At 43.7% G+C, this 26,759-nt stretch overlaps 1 protein-coding gene and 1 long non-coding RNA gene across 6 annotated transcripts; one reads left to right on the top strand and one right to left on the bottom strand.

The window, feature by feature from the left end:
• trpv1 (transient receptor potential cation channel, subfamily V, member 1) lies at positions 1–26,424 on the bottom strand. Of its 5 annotated transcripts, none has more exons than XM_014197074.2 (17): positions 26,191–26,418; positions 23,097–23,328; positions 22,643–22,800; positions 21,943–22,095; positions 21,627–21,764; positions 21,062–21,360; positions 19,070–19,246; positions 7,926–8,081; positions 6,980–7,075; positions 6,610–6,680; positions 6,028–6,193; positions 5,657–5,723; positions 3,369–3,570; positions 3,029–3,173; positions 2,765–2,889; positions 2,205–2,323; positions 1–579 (listed from the first exon to the last, which is right to left on the bottom strand). In XM_014197074.2, exons 2-17 carry the CDS (start codon positions 23,318–23,320, stop codon positions 461–463), a joined length of 2,415 nt encoding a protein of 804 aa, XP_014052549.1. In that variant the 5' UTR covers positions 23,321–23,328; positions 26,191–26,418; the 3' UTR covers positions 1–460. The 5 variants fall into 5 exon arrangements, with proteins under 5 accessions (XP_014052549.1, NP_001133970.1, XP_014052548.1 ...); NM_001140498.1 differs by having other exon boundaries at positions 23,097–23,333; positions 26,191–26,234; XM_014197073.2 differs by lacking the exon at positions 26,191–26,418 and adding an exon at positions 25,184–25,859.
• Positions 5,066–6,193, top strand: LOC106603503 (uncharacterized). The gene is made up of 2 exons (XR_001328422.2): positions 5,066–5,150; positions 6,130–6,193. It is a non-coding gene; the product is annotated as an uncharacterized lncRNA (long non-coding RNA).
• Positions 26,425–26,759: the final 335 nt, after the last annotated feature.

The raw sequence follows: 26,759 nt of genomic DNA, 5'->3' as shown, positions 1-26,759 counted from the left end.
TAAGTATGTCAATACATTAGTTCATTAAAATAACCATACATTTATACAGTTTTCCAGTTTTATGTTATTGCTTAAGTAAAACATATGAGGATTAAGGACCACTTTTGCAATGATTTCCAATGTATTAAGATCTCATCCCTACGATTTGCTCAACACAGATTGCAGTCATTTTAGGGCACATATACTGTTAAATCTAACAATCAGCTTGAAGTATAAATAAATCAATATTGTAAATCACAATAACAGTGGAGTGAATGTGTTTGCTGTTTAAACCTGCCCTCTAGAGGCTAGAACCCTCCACTACCCTCCTATTGGGTCTATAAACCACACGAATGGACTAAACCAGAGTACATATACATTTTAGTAATTGAATGAAATCAGTGCATTGGTAAAACAACCACACATCACAATCATTGCAAGGAAGAGAACCATCTAGGTCAGGAGGATGCGAGAGCAGACTTCAGACATGGCTGAGAGGAGACAGAGAGGACATCTCTGTGCTCTCTACTTGTATTTGATGCTGAGGCTGTGTATGTTGTCTTCGACTGACATTTCCCAGGAACCCCCGCCAGCTCCTCTCTATAGAGAAAAAAGAGTTTGAAATGTTCATCTGTATGCACTCCAAAATGACTGATACAGTATATTAATGTCAATATACACTCAGTGGCCAGTTTATTAGGTACCCCGTTCACGAAAATGGTGGCCATGGCTCACTATATAAAGCGGGCATCGAGGCATTCCATTACTGTTCGATTGAACATTTGAATGAGCAAAAAGAGTGACCTAAGCGACTTTGAGCGTGGTATGATCGTTGGTGCCAGGCGTGCCGGTGTTGTGCCGAAAATCTCCCCCCTGACATAATTCTCCCCCCTTCGCGTTCTTCATTGCTGCGACTTGCTTGCTAGTTGAGATTTCTGCTCTTCACTCAGTTGTCAGTTTAGCCTACATTTCACTGATCTTAGTAGCAGAAAGCATTTTTGTCTGCAGTTTTCGGTTTGGCTATTTGTTTCAAGTGTATGTGGTGGTTCTAGCTTGTATGGCGCCCTGGGCGAACCCCCCTTCAGCACCCGCCCCCGGCAAGATGCCGCCCTAGGCGGCTGCCCATGTCACTCGTACCTAAATCCGATACTGATTTTGAATTAGTCTATAAATAAGTCTCTTTGCCAAAATTCAATCTCTACCATGTCTTACTCGACTAGTATTTTTGAAAGTGTAAGGATAATAACTCAGCAATAGTTGTTCTGAAATGTTTATTGCTTGCCAACATTTTACTCCCTCTATGTTTAATATAACACACATACATTAATTATTAATTTCGGTTGCCTATCCTGATGTGAAGTTTGTTCTATAGAATGTATTTGACTCTGATGTGTGTCACAGAAAATATTTGACTCTTGTGACAAAATGAAGGAAATTAGAAGGGGGGGGATTCTGGCAGGGGGGAGATTTTTGGCACAACACCTGTTCCAGTATCTCAGAAACGGACACCCTCCTGGGCCTTTTATGCACAACAGTGTCTAGGGTTTACTGAGAATGGTGCGACAAACAAAACACATCCAGTCAACGGCAGTCCTGTGGGCAAAAACAGCTCGTTGATGAGAGAGGTCGAAGATGAATGGCAAGAATCGTGCAAGCTAACAGGTGGGCCACAAACAGGCAAATAACGGCGCAGAACGGCATCTGAACAACTCGTCAGTTCTTGTCACAGATGGGCTATTGCAGCAGACGACCACACCAGGTTCCACTTCTATCAGCGAAAAACAAGCTGGACCACCAACACTGTACAATTGAGGAGTGGAAAAACATTGCATGTTCTGACAAATTGCGTCAAGCTGATGGCAGAGTCAGAATTTGGCAGAAGCAGCATGAGTCCATGGCCCCATCCTGCCTGATGTCAACGGTACAGGCTGGTGGCAGTGGTGTACTGGTGTGGGGAATATTTTCCTGGCACAGATTAGGTCTCTTGATACCATGAGCAACGTTTGAATGCCACACCTTGTAGAATCCATGCCCTGAAGAATTCTGGAGGAAAAGGGGGGTCCGACCCGGTACTAGATTGGTGTACTTACATTTGAATAGTACTAATTTGGACAGATGAATATTATGTGATCCAGAGGGTGTAAAAATGCCTCCAAGCCATAAACTCATTGTTCTTCTCTCTCTCCCAACACACACACAAACGGACACACACTCTAGGCCTATACCTTTGCCTAGCGTTCTGCTGCTGTGTGAAGGGGACAGCCTGGCCGTATCTCCGCTCCCTGGATCCTCATTGATTATTCCCAGGTTGGTGTTCCATTTGTTCCAGTTGACTTCCTCCACTCTGAGAGGACAGACAGATAGACAGACACATGCTCCAATTACTGTCCCTGAGTGTATGACACATCCATCAGCTGTCACAGAAAGCAAATCAATGATGCAGCACACCATGTACCAGGCTGTGGTGCTGCTGTGCACAGCGGCTGTGGAGTGCATTCAGTCATTTAATTCTAGACGCACAATCACTCAGCTGGGGTTGTATGAGGGGCTTTAAATGATATTTTCCTGATATGATGGGTTCCTGTCGAAATGGGCTAGTGTTGGGAATGATTGTCATGCTATTGATATTGGACGCAATCAAATCTATAGAATGTTATCCAATAGGAATGTACAGGTATGTTCACTTGTACTTTTGTCAGATACAATCAGGTTGTGATGTCTGAAAGAATTTATCTATTCTCTCATCATTGATTCAACATCTAGAGTATGTAAATAAATTGGCCACCTGAAGCACCATCGGCGGTCTTTCTCTCCAGCCCTGGTCCCCAGGTCCTTGTCCACCCCAGAACGAAGCCTCCTTCTCAAGCAGCGAGGCAGGCTCCTTTCCAGATCCAGGATGGTGATGGCCCGCTGTAGACACACATGTTCATTACAATGAAGAGCTAATATCAAACTATCCACAAAAACAAACAACACATTAAAAGAAATGTGCCATTTCCCTTTCTGTCAGTACGTCTATCTGTCCGCCAGTGAACCTGTGGTGGAACACCTGTAGTTTCCAGATGCTGGTGCTCTCCAGGGACATCTTCTCCACAGTGCGGCTCATGAGGGCGATGAGCATGTTGAGCAGCAGGATGTAGGTGAGCACGATGTAGGAGATTAGCAGCATGTAAAACACTTCCTTGTACTGGTACCTAGAAAAAACACATTCCTTATTGCCTAAATAACTGCCCATTTCTCCACCATGATAGCTAGTCCAGTATATGGAAGTTTATAACTGATGTGTGGTGATCTTTCTGGCGGAAAAATGGCTGTCTTGGCATCACTCAGGTGGGTGCTAGACATGTCTATCTAAAGAGCCTTTTAGCATCTGTAAAATCAATTATTACCCCTCTGTGAACTCCAGGTCTCCCATGCCGATGGTGAACTTGAACAGCTCCATGATAGTGTGAGAGATGTTCCTGAAGGTGGGTTTTATACACGAATCCTCAGTGGGAAGGAAAAGGGTACGACCTTTTCCATCTGTGCTGTTTATTGGCTGTGCTGTATTACTGGCCGGCAATTCAGGTTCCATCAGCAAAGTGACCACCGCTGTGGAGGGACAGAGAATGCTTTACCACGGTCCATTCACAGAGGTTTTATTTTTTACACACAGTACCAGTTAAAAGTTTGGACACACCTGCTCATTCAAGGTGTTTTTTTTGGTTTTTTTACTATTTTCTACATTGCAGAATAATAGTGAAGACATATGGAAACATGCTGTAACCACAAAAGTGTTAAACAAATCAAAATATGTTTTATATTTGAGATTCTTCAAAGTAGCCACCCTTTGAATCAAACTTTATTTGTCACAGGCGCCGAATACAAGTGTAGACTTACCGTCAAATGCTTACTTACAAGCCCTTAACCAACAGTGCAGTTCAAGAGGAAATAAGAAAATATTTACCAAAGTAAAAAAATAATAAAAGTAACACAATAACATAACAATGAGGCTATTTACAGGGGTACCGGTACTGAGTCAGTGTGCGGGGTACAGGTTAAAGGTAATTTGAACATGTAGGTACAGTAGGGTGAAGTGACTATACATAGATAATAAACAGCGAGTAGCAGCAGTGTACAAAACAATGGAGGTGGGGGTAAATGTAATAGTTCGGGGGCCATTTGATTAATTGTTCAGCAGTCTTATGGCTTGGGGTAGAAGCTGTTAAGGAGCCTTGGGTCCGCTTGCCGTCCGGTAGCAGAGAAAACAGTCTAAAACAGGGCTTTCCTCTGACACCGCCTATTATATACTGTAGGTCCTGGATTGCAGGAAGCTTGGCCCCAGTGATGTACTGGGCTGTACGCAATACCCTCTGTAGCGCCTACGGTCAGATGCCGAGCAGTTGCCATACCAGGCGGTGATGCAACCAGTCAGGATGCTCTCGATGGTGCAGCTGTAGAACTTTTGGAGGATCTAGGGACCCATGCCAAATCTTTTCTGTCTCCTGAGGGGGAAAAGGTTTTGTTGTGCCCTCTTCACGACTGTATTGCTGTGTTTGGACCATGGTAGATCGTTGGTGATGTGGACACCAAGGAACTTGAAACTCTCAACCCGCTCCATTACAGCATTGTTGATGTTAATGGGGGCCTGTTTGGCCTGCCTTTTCCTGTAGTCCACAATCAGCTCCTTTGTCTTGCTCACATTGAGAGAGAGGTTGTTGTCCTGGCACCACACTGCCAGTTCCCTGACCTCCTCCATATAGGCTGTCTCATCGTTGTCGGTGATCAGGCCTACCACTGTTGTGTCGTCAGCAAACTTAGTGATGGTGTTGGAGTCATGTTTGGCCACGCAGTCGTGGGTGAACAGGGAGTACAGGGGGGGAACTAAGTACACACCCCTGAGGGGCCCCAGTGTTGAGGATCAGCGTGGCAGACGTGTTGTTGCCTACCCTTACCACCTGGGGGTGGCCCGTCAGGAAGTCCAGGATCCAGTTGCAGAGGGAGGTGTTTAGTCCCAGGGTCTTTAGCTTAGTGATGAGCTTCGTGGGCACTATGGAGTTGAACGCTGAGCTGTAGTCAATGAACAGCATTCGGCTACCGAGAGCATTGTAGATGCCCATGTGTCTGTATCCCCTGGAGAAGTAGAGCAGGTTGACCCAGCTGAGAGCCAGACACAGCACCAGAAACCCCAGGTACTCCTCCCTACCATTATTAACATAATTGCAAAAGGGTTTTCTAATGATCAATTAGCCTTTTAAAATGATAAACGTGGATTAGCTAACACAACGTGCCATTGGAACACAGGAGCGATGGTTGCTGATAATGGGCCTCTTTATGCCTATGTAGATATTTCATAAAGAATCTGCCGTTTCCAGCTACAATAGTCATTTACAACGTCTACACAGTATTTCTGATCAATTTGATGTTATTTTAATGGACAAAAAAAGTGTTTTTCTTTCAAAAACAAGGACATTTCTAAGTGACCCCTAAGTGACCCCATTCATATTGTTTGCTTATATTCTCTCAATTGTTTTCAGTTGTTTAGAAGTGTCAATGAACGAGGGAGCTGTCAACTGCAATTTTGATAGGTCTTTTGATGATGTTGGAAGAATAAACAAATACATTTTGAATTCATGAGCCACTGACAGGCTGTGTTTGTGTCCCTGCGTGCAAAAGTGACAGAGGAGAGTTGAAATACCTGCTGAAAACCCAAAGAGGAAGGTAACGTAGACGAAGAGAAAGCGCAAGATATCACTTAGGATCATCTACAAAGGGAAAAAAAAGAGAGTAAGAATGAGAGTATCAAACAAACTGGATTATAACTACAGCTTGGTCATAACACCAATGTTGTTCCAATGGTAGATACCCTGTGGCAATGAATCCTGTAGCTTCTCTGTAAGAGTGTCACTGGGACTGAATTCTGAAGTCTCAGTGCAGGAGTGCTGATCTAGGATCAGGTCCCCTCTCGCCATAGAATTTTATTCATTGTGTTCTAAAAGGCAAGTGTTGCTATATCAGCACTCCTACTCAGAGACTCTTTGTGAAAACAGGCCCTGGTATCCAGTGTACCTTCTGTATCATGACACTGTAGATGCCCATGTGTCTGTATCCCCTGGAGAAGTAGAGCAGGTTGACCCAGCTGAGAGCCAGACACAGCACCAGAAACCCCAGGTACTCCTCCCTACCACAGCAGTACAGCACTAAGGAGGCCAGGAAGAAGATCGCCTGCAGAAAACTACACACAAAGGCAAGTTAAAGTCAAACGTTTCATCAACTCACTGCGGAAGAGAGTTGGAATCACAGAGAGATAACCTCTGACACTAGTGAAACACTAACTTCCTACACACACATGCATAGAGCTGCCAAGAAACATTATCAACATGGCTTAGAAAACGTATCCTAAGATGTCAGGATCAAAGATAGACTAGTACTGCGTTGGACCACTCTGACTTCAGCATGTTATTATACAGTGTTTACCAGTAGGAGTGTGTGTGTCTAGCCCACAAGCTTGCAAGGCGTTCTGAAAGATGTGGCGTTGTCCTTATTAGAAGTTCTTCTAATCCCTTAGTTATTGCTAAAGTATGCAGGGGCAGGTGATACATAATATATCAAATAATTAGTGTTTGTGGAGAGAGATTTTATACAACTTACAAAAGGATTTCACTGTATCCGTCAATCAGCAAAGTGTCCAGGCTTGGACGTTTTCTCTTCAAGTCTAATATCTTGGGATAGAAAAATAAAAACATTTGATCAACCACACTTTTGAATACAGTTTTGTTAAATGATATTTCAAACATTTAGGCCGGGATTCAATCCGATCGCGCTTGCAGACAACACAGCTTTTAAAGGCAATCTTACCGCGTTAATGGAGATAGCGTTCAAGGTAAATGCTGCAGGTGTCGGCTCAATTAGAAAATACCTTTAAGTGTCAACCGCGCTATAACATGGATCTAGCGCGAATCGGATTGAATCCTGGCCTTAATCCTCATATAATCAAAGCACATCACACATGCACACATACCCCTCTTATGAAGAAATAGCAGGCTCCCACAGTTATAAAAAGCTGACCGGCGAGTCGCAGGTACTCCTGTCTGGTATGTTCCAGAGTAAAAGGTGGCTGGATATCAGAGGGTGAGAGAAGAAATTAAGCTGAAGTTAAAATAACTGTCTTTGGACAGCAGGTAGCCAGCCTAGTGGTTAGAGTGTTGGCCAAGTAACCAACAGGTTGCTGGTTTAGATTTTTTTATTTAACCCTTATTTTACCAGGTAAGTTGACTGAGAACACATTCTCATTTACAGCAACAACCTGGGGAATAGTTACAGGGGAGAGGAGGATGAATGAGCCAATTGTAAGCTGGGGATGATTAGGTGGCCATGATGTGATATTTAGGTGGCCAGATTGGGAATTTAGCCAGGACACCGGGGTTAACACCCCTACTCTTACAATAAGTGCCATGGGATCTTTAGTGACCACAGAGAGTCAGGACACCCATTTAATATCCCATCCAAAAGACAGCACCCTACACAGGGCAATGTCCCAAATCACTGCCCTGGGGCAGACGAGAGGAAAGGCTGCCTCCTACTGGCCCTCCCACACCACTTCCAGCAGTATCAGGTCTCCTATCCAGGGACTGACCACAACCAACCCTGCTTAGCTTCAGAAGCAAGCCAGCAGTGGGATGCAGGATGGTATGCTGCTAATACCCGAGCCATCAAGGTGACAAATCTGTCGATGTGTCCTTGAGCAAGGCATTTAACCATAATTTTCTCCAAGGGCACCGTACTACTATGGCTGACCCTGTAAAACACCACATTTCACTGCACCTGTATGTGACAATAAACGATTCATAAATAATAATTTGATCTCCTCTATAGCTGAATGATGTTAGCATGGATCCAAACTTAATTGCTCTTGGACCAGCCAGGCTAGAATAATGCAGCTTATTGTGATAATGCAAAGACCTCACCGTTCCCTTCTTCCTGTTGTAGGCAACAGCAGTGAAGACGGAGAGGTAAACCAGGTAAACCAGGAAGTTTAAGAAAAACATCCGAGCCGCAAACTTGTCCCACTTCTCCTCCAGTAGCCTGTTCAGAGGCTCAATCTGCAGCATCTCATGGCGATTCTGAAATTATATTTTATAATATTGATATAATATAACCACACCTTTATGCTAGTATATCTATATTTTAGTCTTTCTCTCTTTAGAGACACACACTCACAGAGAGGTTGGAGAACAGCTGCACAGGGTTAACCACAGTGCAGAACTCATGGAGCAGTTTAGGGGTTAAGTGCCTTGCTCAAGGGCACAACAGCAGGAAAAGGCATCTAGAGCCCCATTTATACCTGGTGCTAACATGTGTCCTTCCTAATGTTGCCCACATTCTGATTAGTCAATGCTATCTGATAGCACGGACCCATTCTGAGTGTGCCCATATTCTTTAGACAGGTGTAGACTATTCAGATGCTCATAGCCAGAATCTTTTTACGTGTCTATTTTCAAAGGATAAAGCTAAGAATATTAATAACTTCATAGTTGGAAGAAAATTAAGTGTATTCTACAAGAACCAATATCACTCTCTAAAAACACAACCTTATGGACCAATCCTTGGATAGCTTTTCAGAATTCACCGATAAATTGGTCCACATGTAAAAACTAAAGGCATAGAAACTGTAAATGACTTGGTAATTCTGAAAAGCAATACTGTCAAATACATGCAACTTAAATGTTTTCGATCACAACATTTTTATTCAAAATCTTTTGGACATCAGATCAATCTTGAGGGAATCCTATTTGAGTCAGAAAAGGATATTCATATGCTAGGTAAGCTATACAAAACCTTGCAGAGAGCATATCCAACTGACAATCTCTTACAAAAAAAATTAACTATTGGAACCAGACTTAAAAATAAATAACTGATGTTGGCACAATATGGAGGGAATGTTGGGCCATAATTAACAAGATTACAGTTAACAAAAATGTACACTTAATCCAGTATAAATACATTTATAGAATAATATTGAGACAAAATTCACAAATTCTGCAACACAACGGCAGAGTCATGTCTGAAGTGTAAAACTAATAATGACTAAATAATCTATGCCTTTTCGGAATGTTATAAAGTCTAAAAGTTATGGGCGGAGTTAGAAAGTTGGCTTTCAGAAGTATTACAATGTAAATGTACTTCTAATCTGTAAATCTGCATATTTGAAGACATGGCATAAGAGGGGGTGCAGTAAGATAACCGATGGGTTGGACGATACTTTACTCGTCAATCATCTTTAAAAAAAAACATATACGTAAAAACTGTAAATCAAGCAATCGTTCGTCGATAACACAATGGAAAGGTCAAACGCTTTACTATCTAAAAATTGAAAGTGAGTGGGCTATGGAGAGAAACAGAGTGATGGGGCGCTGGAGATGGGGGGTGTGTGCTAGTGGGTCGGGGCAGGTGTGATGTAGTTGATGTTTGTACGATGTTGTCATTTGTATGTGAATGTTTTGTATTGTTTATAAAATATTTTTTTTAAATTAAAAAAATAAAAGATGCATTTTGATCTGATTGTGATCTAATCTTCCTGACCACCTTCAAGAGGTAGTCAGGCATGCATTGTGTCTGGAAGTGTAGATGGATCTGGAAAGTGAAACCATTTAAATTATCATTATCCAGCCCTCTAAAATCATTGACAGGTGGCACCATTAACTCAGGCCTGTAACGGCCGTCGTATTGATTGGACCAAAATGCAGCGGGTATGTGAATGCTCATCTTGACTTTTATTTGAACACTACACAAAACAAGAAAAAACGAACAACAGCTAAACAGTCTTGCAGGCTAACCACAGCAGTGCAAAAACAACTTCCCACAAAAGACAGGTGGAAAAAGGGCTACCTAAGTATGGCTCCCAATCAGCACCAACGAAGTACAGCTGTCCCTGATTGAGAGCCATACCAGGCCAACACAAAGAAATACACAACATAGAAAGAACATAGAACTACAAAACATAGAACAATACCCAAAAACCCCGACAACACAAAACAAACACACCCCTGCTACGCCCTGACTAAACTACAATAACAAATAACCCCTTATACTGGTCAGGACGTGACAAGGCCATCAACATGTGTCTTAAAATAAATAAATATTATTTAAAAATAATACCTCTCAAATAATTTGCATAAAGGGAGGGATCAGCAAATTTCGTCACAATGCAGTGGACAGATGTGTAGACGCATGTCTGAAAATCTGGGCACAATCAGAATGTGGCCAAGATCAGGACAAAGGATGCATGTTAGCACCAGGTATAAAGGGGCTTATGATTTGATCCTTTTGATATTGTTCGGATTTTCGTTATTTAGCCCTCCGAAAAGGCTCACCAGGAAGCACACAATGTCATGACTCGTGTTTTGTCCTTAATTTTATTTTAAATCAAATGACCACAGGTCATAAACCTGAAATACAACAAACAAGTAATGACAATATATTATTCAGATATATTATGTAGTATATTATTCAAGTAATATAATAATAATAATGTAAATAATAAATCAAATAAGCCTGCAACACCATCAAAGATGTGGCGAATCTGGCTTAAAACAGCACCGACTACATCACCCAGAATGCCCAGCGCCAGAGGAGCATGCGCACAGTGACTCTGCCGTCACAGGTTGATATGGACGCTGTCACAGGACACAGAACCCATGCCACCACATGCCTCGTCCAAAGGATTTACACACAAACGCAACATAATGCGGCACTCCAACACCGCTATCACCACCGCCACCAGAAACCAGCAGAGTGCTCCGAACAATCAGCACAATGCAAATGGCTGATAATAATAGCCTAATGATATATAGCATCTGGTTCGCTGAGCTACCGCACACAGCGAGCTACAAGTTACTCCCGGCCAACTAACACCGACACAGTGAGGTAAACGTTCAGTGTACAAACATATAAGTGACTTAAACACCAATGCTAGACTGAGTAGTTCGCAGTTACATACCAACGGGCTGTGTGCTCCTGATGATTGTCTACGGTGAAGTGATTACCAGGTGCTGTAATTTAAGTCTCTAGTGAAGCTGCACATGCGCACATTCTTCTTGATCTGTGACTTTGGACAGAGCAAGTAATTGTGGTCTGAAGAGCTCTCTTTCTGACAGTCATCCTTTGAGCATAGATACTTTTGTGTGCAGCCGCCATCGTCACCATGAAGGCGCAAGCACTTAAAGCATGCTCCTGCTCTCCTAAGCTGAGCCTTTTTGCCTGTCAGATTGAGCTTCTTGAAGACCTTGCAGGCGAACAGCCTACCTCCGTGCTCGTTGTCTCCACATGTGATGCATGAGCTTGGTTGAGCGCCCTTTAGAGTGTTTCCTGATGTGGCTCTGGTGAATGCCCTCCTTTCTTTTTTCTTCTCGCTCGACCAACGTAACATATCTGAGCATCTAAGAAACTTAAAGAAATCACTCGTTCCCCATTTAATTGAACACATCAGACCCATTTGCTTCTCTTTTGTCTATTTATATATATCTTTTTTTTCTTTTCCTGAGTGAGCTAGAAATGTCAACACCTCCCACTTGGCCGACTGATCGAAGATCCAAGGAGGGCACAGTCTCTTGAGTCTCTCAGTGAGAATTTCAAACTAAAGTCCAGTCTTTGTAGGCATTTACAAACATGTATTAACTAAGGAGGTAGGCTCCACCACCTTTCCTCCTACTGAGTGTAGGTTTGCCCTCGAAGCACTCAGTTGCCTCCCAGGGTTACCCGCTACCTAAGCAAAGAACACCGAGTCACAGTCTTTTGGTACCCATGGCGAGGACTTATCTTACCTCCTCTTGGTCTTCAGCAGGAATCAAGATCACCAACCTCCTCACATCCCTGCGAATGACGATTTTCGTGTGCATGGTAGAGTCCTTCCTCCGGGCCCTGGGAACCATGGGAGCAGGAAGACCCATGCAGGTTGTTATGTCCGCATCCCGGACAACCCCCTTCTCATCTGGATATGTTGTAGCAACCCGGCCGAGCCGGAACTGCCCCCTCAGAGCGTTCTGGTCCGCAATCCAGACTACGTCTCCAACCTTGATACTTCTCTCTGCTCGGTGCCACTTGTGTCGTATGAACAAGTTTGGTCCTGCCAGTTCGCTCCATTTCTTCCAGAACCTGTCGACTCCAGCCTGGACAGCACTCAGCCTGCACCAAGAGCGGGTTTCCATGTCGATTCCGTGTATGTCACCTCCCTGTCCGGTGCGCCCCAGGATAAGGGAGTTGGGGGTCAAGTACTCCACTGAGTCCTCTTGTTCCTGTGCCCTGGCGTCGATGGGTCGCTCATTAGTCAAGTTGGCTGCAGAGTAGAGAAGGGTCTGGAACTCCCCCCAGGTGTAGCAGCCAGTTGTTCCGCCAAGACTGTTAAGAGCTCTTTAAAGGAGCTTGACAGCTGCCTCTGGTGCTCCATTCCTGTGTGGTGAGTCTGCAGGATGAAAGTCCCATTGCCACTCTGTGCTATTTCTGGCAGCCTTGTCTTCAACGGATGCCTTCTGCAAACAGGCCAGGTGCTTGTGTAGCTCTCTCAGAGCAGGCCTGGCTCCCAAGAAGTTTGTGCCTCTGTCTGATCATAGCTTTTTGGGATGCCCCCTCAGAGCAGTGAACCGGGAGTAGGCCTGAAGAAAGCTCTCAGAAGACTGGTCGTCGATGAGATCAGCATGGACGGCTCTGGAAGTCATGCAGCAATACACGACTCCCCAGACCTTTTTCTTGGTTCTTTTCTTAACAGCGTCCCTCACTTCAAAGGGTCCAAAGAGGTCTAGTGTAGTATACTCGAATGGGGTCGCTCTACTGGTACGTTCCTGAGGAAGAGCGCTCATCACTTGCTGGCACAGCCGGGCTCTTTGCTTCTTGCAAGTGATGCACCTGTTGACCACCTTCTTCACTGTCCTCCGACCTTGCACAACCCAGGCCTTTCATTTAGTGTGCAGCAGTGTGGCAGCCACCCCTTCATGATTCGCTTCATGAGCTTCCCTCGCAAGCAAGGCCCCCAGCCACGACCGGAACGGGATTAAAGGTACAGCGGTTCCGTCTTCATTCCAAGACTGGACTCTACCACCACAAAGTAAGAGTCCTTTGTTGTCATCTTTCATCACAACAAGGCGGTTTAAGGTCGTATCCTGAAAGTTCACGCCGTCTTGGGCTGCAAGGGCTAGGTCTTGGAAAGCCGCTGTTCTCTCTCCCACAGACAGCCTGGGCCCCCTCACCTCCCAGTTTGCTGAGCTCGAGGCTTGGTAGCTTGTCCTCAGCCAGGATTCTGCCGCTCTTCGAACCCAGGCGATTGTTCCACACAATTTAGACAAGCTACTGAATCGTTCGGGCCCGACAAGGCGCACTAGAGCTACACCCCAGGGCTTCCTCCTTGGCCTCTCTACTGCTGGAGTTGGACCTTGGTCTTTCATCTGCGGTCGCGGTGCGGAGTCTTGCAAGTCTGCCCCAACATCAGTATTGCTGGGGTCTGAGAACTTTTCTGCCTGAGACCTGGTGACTACAGCTGAGAACGCTCTTCTCTGCAACCTTTTAACGTCATCAGCCACGCTGGTCACTATCTCACTGGCCGTCTTCACAGGCCACTCAGCCTCAGGCCAACTCAGGAACTCTGGGCCTTGTTGCCACTCTGACCCTTCATCGAGTTCCTCAGGAGTTGCTCCCCTTGTGATGATGTCTGCTATGTTCAGGTTGCCCTCAATCCACCTCCAGTCTTCCACTGGTCCAGCCTTCTGGATCTCTCCAATGCGGTTAGCGAAGAAAGTTTGGTAGCCATAGCTATCCTTGTGAATTGCTCCCAGGATTGTTTGGCTATCCACGAAGTGGACCCAGCGTGCAACCTTGATGCGGCAGTGCTTTACAAGGTATTTTCTCAGGCGGATCGAAAAGACAGCACCACATACCTCTGCCTTAATCACGTCTCCTTTCTGGTTGAGAGGGGTAAGCTTTGCTTTTGACTCAACCAGCCTCACTACGACCCCATTCTGCGTCTCCCAACGGAGATAGAGCACCACGCCGTAGGAAGCCTCACTCCCATCTGAAACCGTGACTCCCATTGGATGGCCTATGGCTCCAGTTGGTGTGAGGCTTCTTTCGAACCTGATCTAGGCAAGTCTCACATATTCTTCGAGGAGTCTTATGGAAGCCTCTCGTAGTTTTGGTGAGAGTGGGTCATCCCAAGTGTCCTTAACTGGACTGCTTATACTCGCTTCTTGGTAAGCTTCTCTCACAAGCATAACCCCTTTCTGCTTTGCGGGTGTGGCAAGACCAATGGGGTCATAGAATCCAGCAATCTGGCTTAGCAGCATCCGACGGGTCAATGGGTTTGGAGTTTTACCTCTGACTTCCTCTTCGCGCAAATCGACTCCTGTTCTCATCTTTCCTCTCTTCTTTGAGAAATTTACAGAGGTCATCACACGAAGTTTGTCGGTCTCTGGTTCATAGCCGACTCCAAGTGCTTTGCTCTCTTCGTCCCGCATCTGGTTGGGTAACACCAGCGTTTTGGGCACACTCACAGTTGTCTTACTGATACTGGCATCAGTTGTGGTTGCAGACCTCCCACTTTGGCCTGATAAGACCCATGGCTTAAGGGAGAAGCCTCCAGCCTTTAAGATCTTTTCCACTCCTTTGGTGATTTTCTCCAGTATCTGCAAGTCATTGTGGGACATCAAGATGTCATCCACATAACTATCTTCTACCACAACTCTGCGCTCCTCAACCATGGCTGCAAACTGGGGCAGGTTGGCTGTTTCTCTCATTGCCACCTGGGTAATACAACCAGCAGGTTTATCGCCAATGTTGACCCTGACGACAGCAAAGACTTCGATCACCTCCTCAGGATTGTCTCTCCAGAGGAATCGATGGAGGTGTACTTCTTTGTCTTCTAGCCAGACAGAGTTGTACATTATTTTCACATCGCCCAGGGCGGCGTACAACCCAGTCCTGAATCTCAGAAGCACGCCCCTTATCTGATTTAGGACATGAGGACCCTTGTACAGTAGATCATTTAAACTTATTCCCATGAATTCTTGGCTACTGTTCCAGACAATTCTTACAGGGGTAGTGGTTGAGTGAGGATTAGGAGCAACTAAATGACTGATATACCACTTAGGTCCCTTCCAGCTATCGATTTCCTCCTGGGTGACTTTAACGGCAGCCCCTCGAGACCATATCGTGGATTTGCTCTCTGTACGCAGCCTTCCATTCTGGCTCCCTCTACAGTCGTTTCTCAGTGTTTAAAAAGGTCGCTTCCACTGCACGTCGATTGTCAGGCAGCGTTGTGGGGTCTCCTTTCCACGGGTAAGCTGCGTCCCAGTGAGGGGATTCGCTGTGCTTGTCAGCTTGCACGTAGGTGAGACATTCCTTTATTTTCTCCAAGTCTCTTTCCTCTCCTAGGGTCATTTCCTTGCCTCCAGGGGGGCACCTACCGCATCTGCAGCCACCACACTGAGGATCACAGGCGGCGCCAATACTGTCCCACTTGAACCTTTTAAAAACTTCTTTGTTGGTAGTTGCAGTGTTTCGGAGGATTGCGTCTTCTTCCACCGAAACTCCACTGGGTCCTCCCGTCTTCACGAGAATCTCTTTGTACGCCCTTGAAGCTGTTCTCATTGACCTAGAGAAATGTGTTTCAGACCTGTGCACTGCTAGGTCTATCACTTCAAAGAGGTCAGGATGCGTTCCACCAACAGCCTTCCCAAGGGGACCATCCCAGAGGACAAGGTCTCCAACTACTCTGACTGGCTGTGGGACAAGGCGACCCTCTCTGTGGCTAATCAACAGGTCGATCTTTTCGGGCCGGACAAAGTCCTTGAGTTGAACATTTGGAAAGAACTTCTGCAGTTGCTGTGGCGTGACAGCTTGGTTCACCTTCGCAACATCTTCCAAGCCGTGACAGAGGAGTTTGTGCTCTGCTATCGTACCTCTGGGAGTTTTTACTCTCAGCCTCAGGGTATACTTCATGGTAGTAATGGTTTTCTCCTTCCCTCCAACACCTTGGACAATCAACTTAATGTTCTCACCATTTAGCTTGAGACGCTCTGCTGCTTTATTAGAGATATAATTAGTATCTGAAGCGAGATCAATCAACGTACCGACTAGCTGGCCAGAGTTTGTCGTCACATCCAATAGCATCATTATGACAGGGCACTCTTTTGGCTCACAACCAATGCTAGCACACACTTTTATTGTGATCTTATTTGAAAAGGCTTCTTTGAACTCTGCTCGCACCTCTGGAGAAAGTTTGGCAAGGAGCTCCTCCTGTTTGTTGGTTAGTCCAAGCCCCCGTTTCCCCAATTTTGCATCGCTCTGCTTTCCGCTCTTTTCCTCTTTCTCAGTATTGTCCGCCGGGCTAGGCTGTAGCTGGTCTAGCTCCTCGAGAATGTCGTCCTGCTTTTTCAAGTATTGCAGTAGACAGTCAAAGTGGTTGCGTGGTGAAAACCCGCTTCCAGGGTCATTTTTGTGTGTTAACCACTTTTCTTTCAGGGAGTCAGGAAGCTTACTTTCAATCGACTGCACAACCACTCGGTTCTTCACAGCATCTTCCTCCCCTAAGACTTGTAGGTCACGAAGAGCTCTCTCCACGGCTTGAATCAGTTCGATTGTCTTCCTTGGATGGTTTCCTTTGATGGGGCAAAGTCCTTGCACTTCTTGTGCAATCAGCAGCACTATTTTTGGCTTATTTCCGTACTTGTTGTCCAGGAGCCTGAACACGTCGTTGGCGGATCCACAGCTGGACAATACGAGGTCCCTCTTGACTTTTTCATCTAGGCTTCCCAAGAGATAGAATTTTCTCACATTTTCCAATCCATGAGGGTTTCCCAGACGTTGCAAGTCCTCCCATTCAGCTTTCCAGCGGTAGTAATCCCTCATATTACCAGCAAACATGGGCAAGCGTGCACGTTCTAGGCTGATCTGGGGCCTGTAGTTGTAAGTCCCAACTGGCTCCTCGTGCTCCACAAATTTCACTTTTCCCAGTTTCTCTTCGTCGTCGGATTGAGAACCGCCTTTCCATGCCCACTCATCCCACAGTTTTTCACGCCTTTTCTTCAACTTCCGGATCTGGTCCTTTGACTCTGTTGCCTTGGACCGAGGGATCAAATCTTTCCACTCATCCAATCCTCGTTCGAAGTTGTTGACCTCCCGTTCCAGGTTCCTATGAATCAATTCACATTCCCTCCTGGTCATATGGTGGTGATCGGTGTCCTCGGCCTGGTCCATGGCTGATCCAGCCTCTTCAGTGAGGGTGGTAATTTCCGCCTCAGCGAACCTTGTCCAGAAGCTGATCAGGATGATTTGTTCAGTTTCATCAAACTTACAGTCACATTCTGCTGTTTTTCCATCAATGTTTTCCGCCTTCTTTTTGGCTTCATCATCGTCCACTTCTCTCAGGGCCGTGGCATACTCAAACCCTGCATCTCTGACTCTGGAGTGATCCACTTTAAAGTTCCTCCACTCACTTCTCATTTCACTTTCCCCCAGTGCACTAGCTCTGTAGGTGAGGTAATTGGTTCTTCTAGTGAACGCAGTCTGGGCTGCTGCCCGCTTCTGTTTTAGCCTCTCCAGCTCCTCCTCTGATGCTGCCATCTTGCCAACTTTTCTAGTGTTTAAATCAAGCTCAAGTGTTTTCTGCCAACTGGGTTTAAGTAGTCCTTTAACTGTAGACTCTATCCTTATTCTTGGCTTTCACTCATTATTGATTTGCCTAGTAAGTCAACAGATGAGCAGACAGCTTTATGGGTGGACTGTTTGCTTATCAGAAGTTAGTCTCGTGACGAATGTTCTAGCCTTGCATTATCCATGTAAAAGAAGAACCGTGGTTTATGACTGTTCAGATTTTCGTTATTTAGCCCTCCGAAAAGGCTCACCAGGAAGCACACAATGTCATGACTCGTGTTTTGTCCTTAATTTTATTTGAAATCAAATGACCACAGGTCATAAACCTGAAATACAACAAACAAGTAATGACAATATATTATTCAGATATATTATTTAGTATATTATTCAAGTAATATAATAATAATGTAAATAATAAATCAAATAAGCCTGCAACACCATCAAAGATGTGGCGAATCTGGCTTAAAACAGCACCGACTACATCACCCAGAATGCCCAGCGCCAGAGGAGCATGCGCACAGTGACTCTGCCGTCACAGGTTGATATGGACGCTGTCACAGGACACAGAACCCATGCCACCACATGCCTCGTCCAAAGGATTTACACACAAACGCAACATAATGCGGCACTCCACCATGGATCACCGAACCAAACCACCGCTATCACCACCGCCACCAGAAACCAGCAGAGTGCTCTGAACAATCAGTACAATGCAAATGGCTGATAATAATAGCCTAATGCTATATAGCATCTGGTTCGCTGAGCTACCGCACCCAGCGAGCTACAAGTTACTCCCGGCCAACTAACACCGACACAGTGAGGTAAATGTTCAGTGCACAAACATATAAGTGACTTAAACATCAATGCTAGACTGAGTAGTTCGCAGTTACATACCAACGGGCTGTGTGCTCCTGATGATTGTCTACGGTGAAGTGATTACCAGGTGCTGTAATTTAAGTCTCTAGTGAAGCTGCGCATGCGCACATTCTTCTTGCTGTGACTTTGGACAGAGCAAGTAATTGTGGTCTGAAGAGCCATCTTTCTGACAGTGATCCTTTGAGCATTGATACTTTTGTGTGCAGCCGCCATCGTCACCATGAAGGCGCAAGCACTTAAAGCATGCTCCTGCTCTCCTAAGCTGAGCCTTCTTGCCTGTCAGATTGAGCTTCTTGAAGACCTTGCAGGCGAACAGCCTACCTCCGTGCTCGTTGTCTCCACATGTGATGCATGAGCTTGGTTGAGCGCCCTTTAGAGTGTTTCCTGATGTGGCTCTGGTGAATGCCCTCCTTTCTTTTTTCTTCTCGCTCGACCAACGTAACATATCTGAGCATCTAAGAAACTTAAAGAAATCACTCGTTCCCCATTTAATTGAACACATCAGACCCATTTGCTTCTCTTTTATCTATTTATATACATATATTTTTTTCTTTTCCTGAGTGAGCTAGAAATCTCAACAGATATAAATGTGACTCACAGGAATGTCACTGCTGTAGACGATGATCTCCATGACAGAGTTCTTCTCGTAGGAGTCCAATGAGGCCAGGTCATACAGGGAGGAGTGGACGGGTCCGTAAACCCACTCAGTGAATTTACGGGACAGGTGTCTGGTCTCCCTCTCCTGGAACTCACGATGCATCATGTGCTTAAACAGCTAGATGAGGAATAAAACAATTGGTTTACACGTAATGGAAGGATGTAGCACATTATGATAAACACATACAGTGCATTCGGAAAGTATTCAGACCTCTTGACTTTTTCCACATTTTGATCCGTTATAGCCTTATTCTAAAATTGATTAAATTGTTTTTTTCCCCCCTCATCCGTCTACACAAAATACTCGATAATGACAAAGTAAAAACATGGTTTTAGAAATTTTTGCACATTTATAAAAATGTTAAAACTGAAATAGACATAAGTATTCATACGCTTTACTCAGTACTTTGTTGAAGCACCTTTGGCAGTGATTACAGCCTCAAATCTTCTGGGGTATACCGCTACAAGCTTGGCACACATGTGAGGAGTTTCTCCCCTTCTTCTCTGCAGATCCTCTCAAGCTTTGTCAGGTTGAATGAGGAGTATCGCTACACTGCTATTTTCAGGTCTCTCCAGAGATGTTCGATCGGGTTCAAGTTCGGGCTCTGGCTGGGCCACTCAAGGACATTCAAAGACTTGTCCTGAAGCCACTCCTGCATTGTCTTGGCTCTGTGCTTAGAGTTGTTGTCCTTTTGGAAGGTGAACCTTTGACCCAGTTTGAGGTTCTGAATGCTCTGGATCAGGTTTTCATCAAGGACCTCTCTGTACTTTGCTACATTCATCTTTCCCTTGATTCTGACTAGTCTACCAGACCCTGCTGCTGAAAAACATCCCCACTGTATGATGCTGCCACCACCATGCTTCACCGTAGGAATGGTGCCAGGTTTCCTCCAGACGTGACGCTTGGCATTCAGGCCAAAGAGTTCAATCTTGGTTTCATCAGACCAGAGAATCTTGTTTCTCAGGGTCTGAGTTTCTTTATGTGCCTTTTGGCAAACTCCAAGTGGGCTGTCATGTGCCTTTTACTGAGGAGTGCCATCCGTCTGGCCACTCTACCATAAAGGTGCTGCAGAGATGGTTGTCCTTCTGGAAGGTTCTCCCATCTCCACAGATGAACAGATGAACTCTGGAGCTCTGTCAGAGTGACCATTGGGTTCTTGGTCACCTCCCTGACCAAGGCCCTTCTCCCCCAATTGCTCAAGTTTGACTGGGCGGCCAGCTCTAGGAAGAATCTTGGTGGTTCCAAACTTGTTCCATTTAAGAGTGAGGGAGGCTACTTCGCTCTTGGGGACCTTCAATGCTGCAGAAATGTTTGGATACCCTTCCCCAGATCTGTGCCTTGACAGAATCCTGTCTCGGAGCTCTACGGACAATTATTTCGACCTCATTGCTTGGGACCTTATATAGACAGGTATGTGCCTTTCAAAATCATGTCCAATCAATTGAATTTACCACAGGTGGACTTCAATCAAGTTGTAGAAACATCTCAAGGATGATCAATGAAACAGAATGCACCTGAGCTCAATTTCGAGTCTCATAGCAAAGGGTCTGAATAGTTATGTAAATAAGGTATTTCTGTTTTTTATTTGTAATAAATTTGCAACATTTCTAAAAACCTGTTTTCGCTTTGTCATTATGGGGTATAGTGTGTAGATTGATGAGGAAAAACGTGTATTCAATCAATTTTAGAATAGGGCTGTAACGTAACAGAATGTGTAAAAAGTCAAGGGTTCTGAATACTTTCGGAATGCACTGTATGGAAGAAAAATGCATTTTCTTCGTACGTCTAACAGGAACAAAATATTACAGTGAAGATGAGATGACAATGAGATTACTTAATTTGGAAACAACAAACTGTTGATCTGTTCTCCAGAAGGTCTTTACTGGGCCGAACACCATTACAGCATTACTCCATATTGGACTCCTCCCTTACCCCGATCTTGCCAGTCTTGGCAGCCAGTTTTATAGTCGTCAGGCCCTGGTTGTTCTCTATGTCCTCCAGCCTCCATTCGGGGTGCAGGCGGGCAGTTGTTGTGAGGATGTGGTCGTACATAGAGGTGATGAAGTCAGTGTTCTCTGGTGTGTTATCAGCCAACACCACCAGGGCATGCAACACCATGTTACCCAGGGAATCACTCTCCCTCACGTCCACTCTCTGGTAGTCATTCTCCAGCAGGAAGTCCACCACCTCAGGCTGGTTGGTGCATGCAGCCAGAGACAGAGGCAGCTCACCTGGAAACACATTTTCCCTCAATTCAATGTCCTTTCTATTACCCTATCCACCACAACAGTGACAACCTTGTTGGAAATATTTTCTGGATATGTAAATCCACTTTAAATAAAGCTTCATAAAACACTTTAATAAAATTCCCTTAGTCATAAAGAAGGGAATGATTATTCTCTGAGGGATGACTAGACGCCTGACAAGCAGAAGAGTCTGTTGTCAAACCTACCAGAGGAGGATACTGTTCAAGGCTCAGTGATACTGACACACTCACCAAAGTAGAAGCTGGGTCCATCATGGGCCTGGAAGAATTTCCCACAGGCTTTGGCATGGACGTTTGCTCCTTTCTTGATCAATAGCTCAACAAAATAGATGCTCCTTCTCTCAATGGCAATATGAAGGGCTGTTTGACCTATTTGATCCGTAGATAGAAAGGATAGAATATCATAACATGCATGGCCTGACATATACAGTTACATGACTGTGTTGGTATGTTGAGGGCTGTGTACATAGAACGGAGTTGTCAGAGGCATGTGTGGAATAGATGAACAACATCAACTAATGATAATTCTGGTTATATGACAGTTCACCTTTGTAATAGCTGTCTGTGTATGCAGCATTTACAAATTCTTTGATGTCCCCCATCTTCTCTGAGATGTCAAGAAGATATTCAATTGTGTTATTTCTGCCTTTTCTCAGATTCAGTAGAGCCTTCAGCAGGACGTTTTTACCATACGATTGATCTAGGAGAGCAAGAGGTGAAAGAATGGGGTATAAAATAATACACTTTAGGGTCAGCGTTAGTGTTAAAGCTATAGGTACGATGCATTACCACTCTAGGGTTAGGGGTAGAGTTGAGGTTAGGGTTAGAGTTGAGCTAGGATGTGGACATGAAGTTAAAGTTAGGATTGATGCTAGAGTTAGGGTTTAACTGGGATGTGGACATGAAGCTAGGGTTATTAAGGTTGAACCGGGGTGCGGACATGAACCTATGGTTAGGGTAATAGCTAGAGTTAGGGTTTAACTGGGGTGTGGACATGAAGGTAGGGTTAGGTTAATGGATAGGTTTTGGGTTGAGCCAGGGTGTGGACATCAAGCTAGGGTTAGGGTAATAGGTTGGGTTAAGGTTGATCAGAGGTGTGGACATGAAAATAGGGTTAGTTTACAATACTCATTACACTGTAATAACACGAGTAGTTACACAGCAATAATAGCACTGTAATGTAAAGTGGTACCCTAAAATGCTACAATTATACAGTACTATATACTGTAATGCATAGTCCCCCTCACACTCAGTGTTGGAGAGCTTCTTCATGGACTGATGCAAGTACTGATGCAGCCCTTCCAGCTTCATGACGTCACCAGTGGACACGGCCTCAAACAGCCTCTTGATGTCAAACCTCTTGCTGACCCTGTCCTCTTTGTTCTCCTCCAAACATCGTACTTCCCTACAAAGAAAAATGTTAGACTTTAGTATTGGGAAAGCATTTCTTCTTCAATTGGAAAACAAAAAATGAATGGTCTTTCCCAAAAGGGCTTCAAAACAAAGACCTTATTCTCATGTTATATTGTAAATGAACTTCTGATTAACAAAACGTCCTCCCTGAGGGAAGACATCTGTGTTTTCTCAAACAGTATTAAGACTGTTATTAGTGTGACTTAGCCCTACAATCAGGCATTAAACACCATTTGTCTCCATACTGTACAGAATGTGTTATTATATTTTGTGAATGTGTTGTCTCACTTGTCAAAATTGAGATTGAATCTAATCTTGGGAGCGGCCTCCTCCAGCTCATCCTGGTAGTCTGAGTCCATGGGGGTTTTGGGCCCCCCCGAACTGCCTAAGCCTAGGGCAGACACCAGCCGGTCAGGCTTCTTCACCTGTCTGCTCTGTGCCCTCTCATCATCCGTCCTGTCATCCGTCTCCAGAGAGAAGGAAGGGTACTCTGGGCCCTTTGACTTGCTCATAATGACTCCTGTTCTAGAGGAGGAGTTACAATGATAACACATCACAGTCATGTTAATACAGTATGTTCAGTATATTATAAATGAGAGGATTGACAAATTCTAATTTAATGTAATTTTTCTGCAGTGAGGGACTGCATTCATGGTTATCTTCCTGAGTTTTGGCATGATGAAATATTGTTTGGTCATACACATTTGAATAACTAGACATTGACTTTACAATTTCTTCCATTTATCTAGATTCTCTGAAACATAATAAGAGAGCTGACCTCAAAATACACCAGCTTTTAGACATGTGATGTTTCACCCCCAGATGGCTAACAAAGCTGGTTATTTATTAGCACTTCCCCATGACAACTATAGCTAATACAAAACTCTATCCAGGCCTAGAACCCTTTCTTTACTTAAATAACTGACAAAACATTCCTAGACAGTTCAGCTGAAAATTAGGACAGCAATTACTGAGACACATTGTAAATAATCACATTTCTCTTCAAGCTAAACTGATCAGAATGAATCATTATTTCTGGGATTTAAATTATTTCTCAGAAAAAGGATGACATGAGAAACGACTTGTTTTGTTATTTCCTTGTAGATGCCCTAGAAAAGAGGAAGGAGATTGACAATGACTCAGAGTGAAACTCTGAAGACCTCTCTGCCTACCATGAGGAGAACAACATGTGTGGAACAGCAGAAAGAGAGAAGTCAGGAGCATGATTCAAAGACATCCCCATTTATAACCCAGCACATCTAGATCCATCTCATTCTCATCAAATATTTTGGTTTATGATACCCTTGACAAATGAATGAAATAATACAGAACTGTGTTACTAGGGGATACAGCATTGTGAAAACAAATAATCTAAGGCTCAACATTAGTCACGATAGTTTTTTTAACATATTGTTATTCTGCTGATCCATTACTGTAAAACAAATTAGTGTAATGTGTACTTCAGGTCCATTTGCATGGCACAACACACAGTCAGTGTAAATCAGTGGGCACATAAAACAGTGTGCAGCACGTGAACAATGTCTCTTATCCACTCTATGAGATAATGTCTGTATGCATAATCGATGTGGCCATTTTGCTATCACTTGATGTACATTATAGATCCTCATCCACTCATCTAAAGCTGCTGGACCTGGGGCTCAAAATGGCTTCTTCCTCTCAGAGAAGAAAGGCTATTTTCTGATGTGGTGTCATATGATTACCAACCCCTCCCTACTTACAAAAAAACAAAACCACAGTGTCTACCAACTGTAGAACATCAATGATGAGCTCTCTCCCACCACAACATATAGTCTGTTCCTCATTAAACACATTGTTTTTCCTATGCTAATTTCATCTTTTCACATTAACTACAGTATAGCTGAAACTCAGGCTGAATAATCTAATTGTTGTGCTTGTTTTATTCTGCTCTGATACAGTCTTTATGTAACCGTGTACATTTGAATTGTCCTCCTGTGCAGATCTTGTTAAAAAACAACTAGACTGGTAGACAATGACATCATGGATCATCATGAAAACAAAGCATTTTAGAATCACAGTTTGAGACACATCTAACTAATATGCAAACATGTAAAACCAAACAGTGAGTAATTGTCATTTGGTTATATTCCTGGTTTCTATTAGTAGCCTGCTCTACAGTAGTTTCTCACAGTGAGCTCATGCACGACATGTTGACTGGAGTGAATGTTTACAGTTTGGAGTGAATTCAGTTATGGCAATAGAAGAACTGAAACTTTCCCACATAAACAAAGCAAATGCAAAGCCATCATCAACACCTGCTTATGATTCAATAATTCAAACATGGACATGAAGCCATCTGGGACCTGAAGGTTTAACATACAGATAACTGTACTTACACAGAGATGAATTAATTCCTTCCATGTATGTACGAAGACAACTTCACAGAGTGGTCTGTTGGATCACATTTTCTCTTATGTCTCTGTCTATCATATCATTCGTATATTAAATAAACACCTTAAATCCACAACCGCATGACAAATCAACCTCTATGTACAGAGCGTGTGTGTGTTTGAATCTTACTCAATACTACTGTGAGTAGTAGGGAGGGATGCTATGGATAAAGCGATGGGGATGATCTTGGAGAGCGGAGAGAGAGCCAGATGGAGAAAGATAGTTAGAGCCCATCCCCAGGGAGTATCAGAGTACATTACCACCAGAGAGAGCTCTGCTCTGAGAGCTTAAAAGGCTACATGGCTGACCCTTCTGTTGCACTGCTGAGACAGCAATGATATAGTGACCAGGAGATGCACAAAGGATCTTAGCTTATTCTTATGAATGTTGACAAATAACTGTTTTAATGTACATGTGTTTTGTTAAGATTATATTCAAAAGTAAATGGACATCAGTTTAGCCATTGGCTCTTATTTACCCTCTGCATCCGAACTATATGCATACTATATCCCTATTGATAGAAACATAGAATACCACATAAGTACATTGATACGGTGCTGAACCAACATTCTTAGTAAATCCTCAAAGTTCGCATACACACATATTCAGTGCACACAATGCAATGGTAAAATTCTGCATTTCACAATCTGTTTCAAAAGTAAATTCCAGTATCCTGATTTGCCCCTTGTTGTACAATATTATGTTGCAAATTCTTAAAGCCAAAATATCATCCCCTTCTCATTACTTCACACATTGAGTAGCCTACAAAATTTTGCACAGATGATCAATTTTCTAATATCCCCATAAGACCTAATGGAACAGTGTAGTTAGTTTGATGCAAAGGCATCTATCTTCTTGAGTACTGTATATGTCATAACAATGTAATAACACAAACATAGATGATTAATCTAATCGTACATAATTACATATTATCAGATAATACATTACTTACTTATTGTTTTGAATGTGTCTCGTCTCACAAGGGGTTTCCTTCTCCTTTAATACAACATTCAAGTCAGTAAGCGTTTCTTCTTTTTTCTTTCAGAACAACTTTGCAGAGCTTTTTGAGTGCCTGCCTTCTCTTAGATCTGCTGCCTCGTGAGCTGTGTTGTTGGTGAGTCTGTTCCTGTGACTAAGATTGTGGTCGGAAAAAAAAAACTTGTCTTGTGAGATTAGACTTCTATATACTGTAGTTAGAGGGATCAACAAACTTTATGACTTCTTTTACATGCGCCATGATAACATAACAATTTTATCATTTAGTAAAAACAGTATTAAATAATTGTAATCATTATAAATGATAGTTGTAATGATCAACAATACTAAAATCTTGTTAATAACACTGATGTGTAAGCTAGCAGTAGCAGAACAATGTTTTAGTTCAAATTTCAAATTCACCAATGTAAACATTTCAAATACAGTACATTATTTTACTGTAGTTAACTATGTCCTACATTACCACTTACCCATTAATGTAGGCCTAATTTAACTTTTAGTTTGTACTATAAATGTGAGACATCA

The sequence above is a fragment of the Salmo salar genome, chromosome ssa04 (genome assembly GCF_905237065.1).
Source record: "Salmo salar chromosome ssa04, Ssal_v3.1, whole genome shotgun sequence".
In the NCBI taxonomy this organism is placed as follows: domain Eukaryota; kingdom Metazoa; phylum Chordata; class Actinopteri; order Salmoniformes; family Salmonidae; genus Salmo; species Salmo salar.
This window is presented reverse-complemented; position numbering and strand designations above follow the sequence as displayed.

Excerpts from the sequence above, each read along its gene's own strand:
- trpv1 (XM_014197074.2), bottom strand. The coding sequence starts at position 23,320 with ATGAGCAAGTCAAAGGGCCCAGAGTACCCTTCCTTCTCTCTGGAGACG. Across the intron at positions 22,096-22,642 it reads GAAGCTCTCCAACACTGAGT|ATCAATCGTATGGTAAAAAC; the intron begins GTGAGGGGGACT and ends TTGCTCTCCTAG. Across the intron at positions 2,890-3,028 it reads CCAGCATCTGGAAACTACAG|CGGGCCATCACCATCCTGGA; the intron begins GTGTTCCACCAC and ends GTGTGTCTACAG.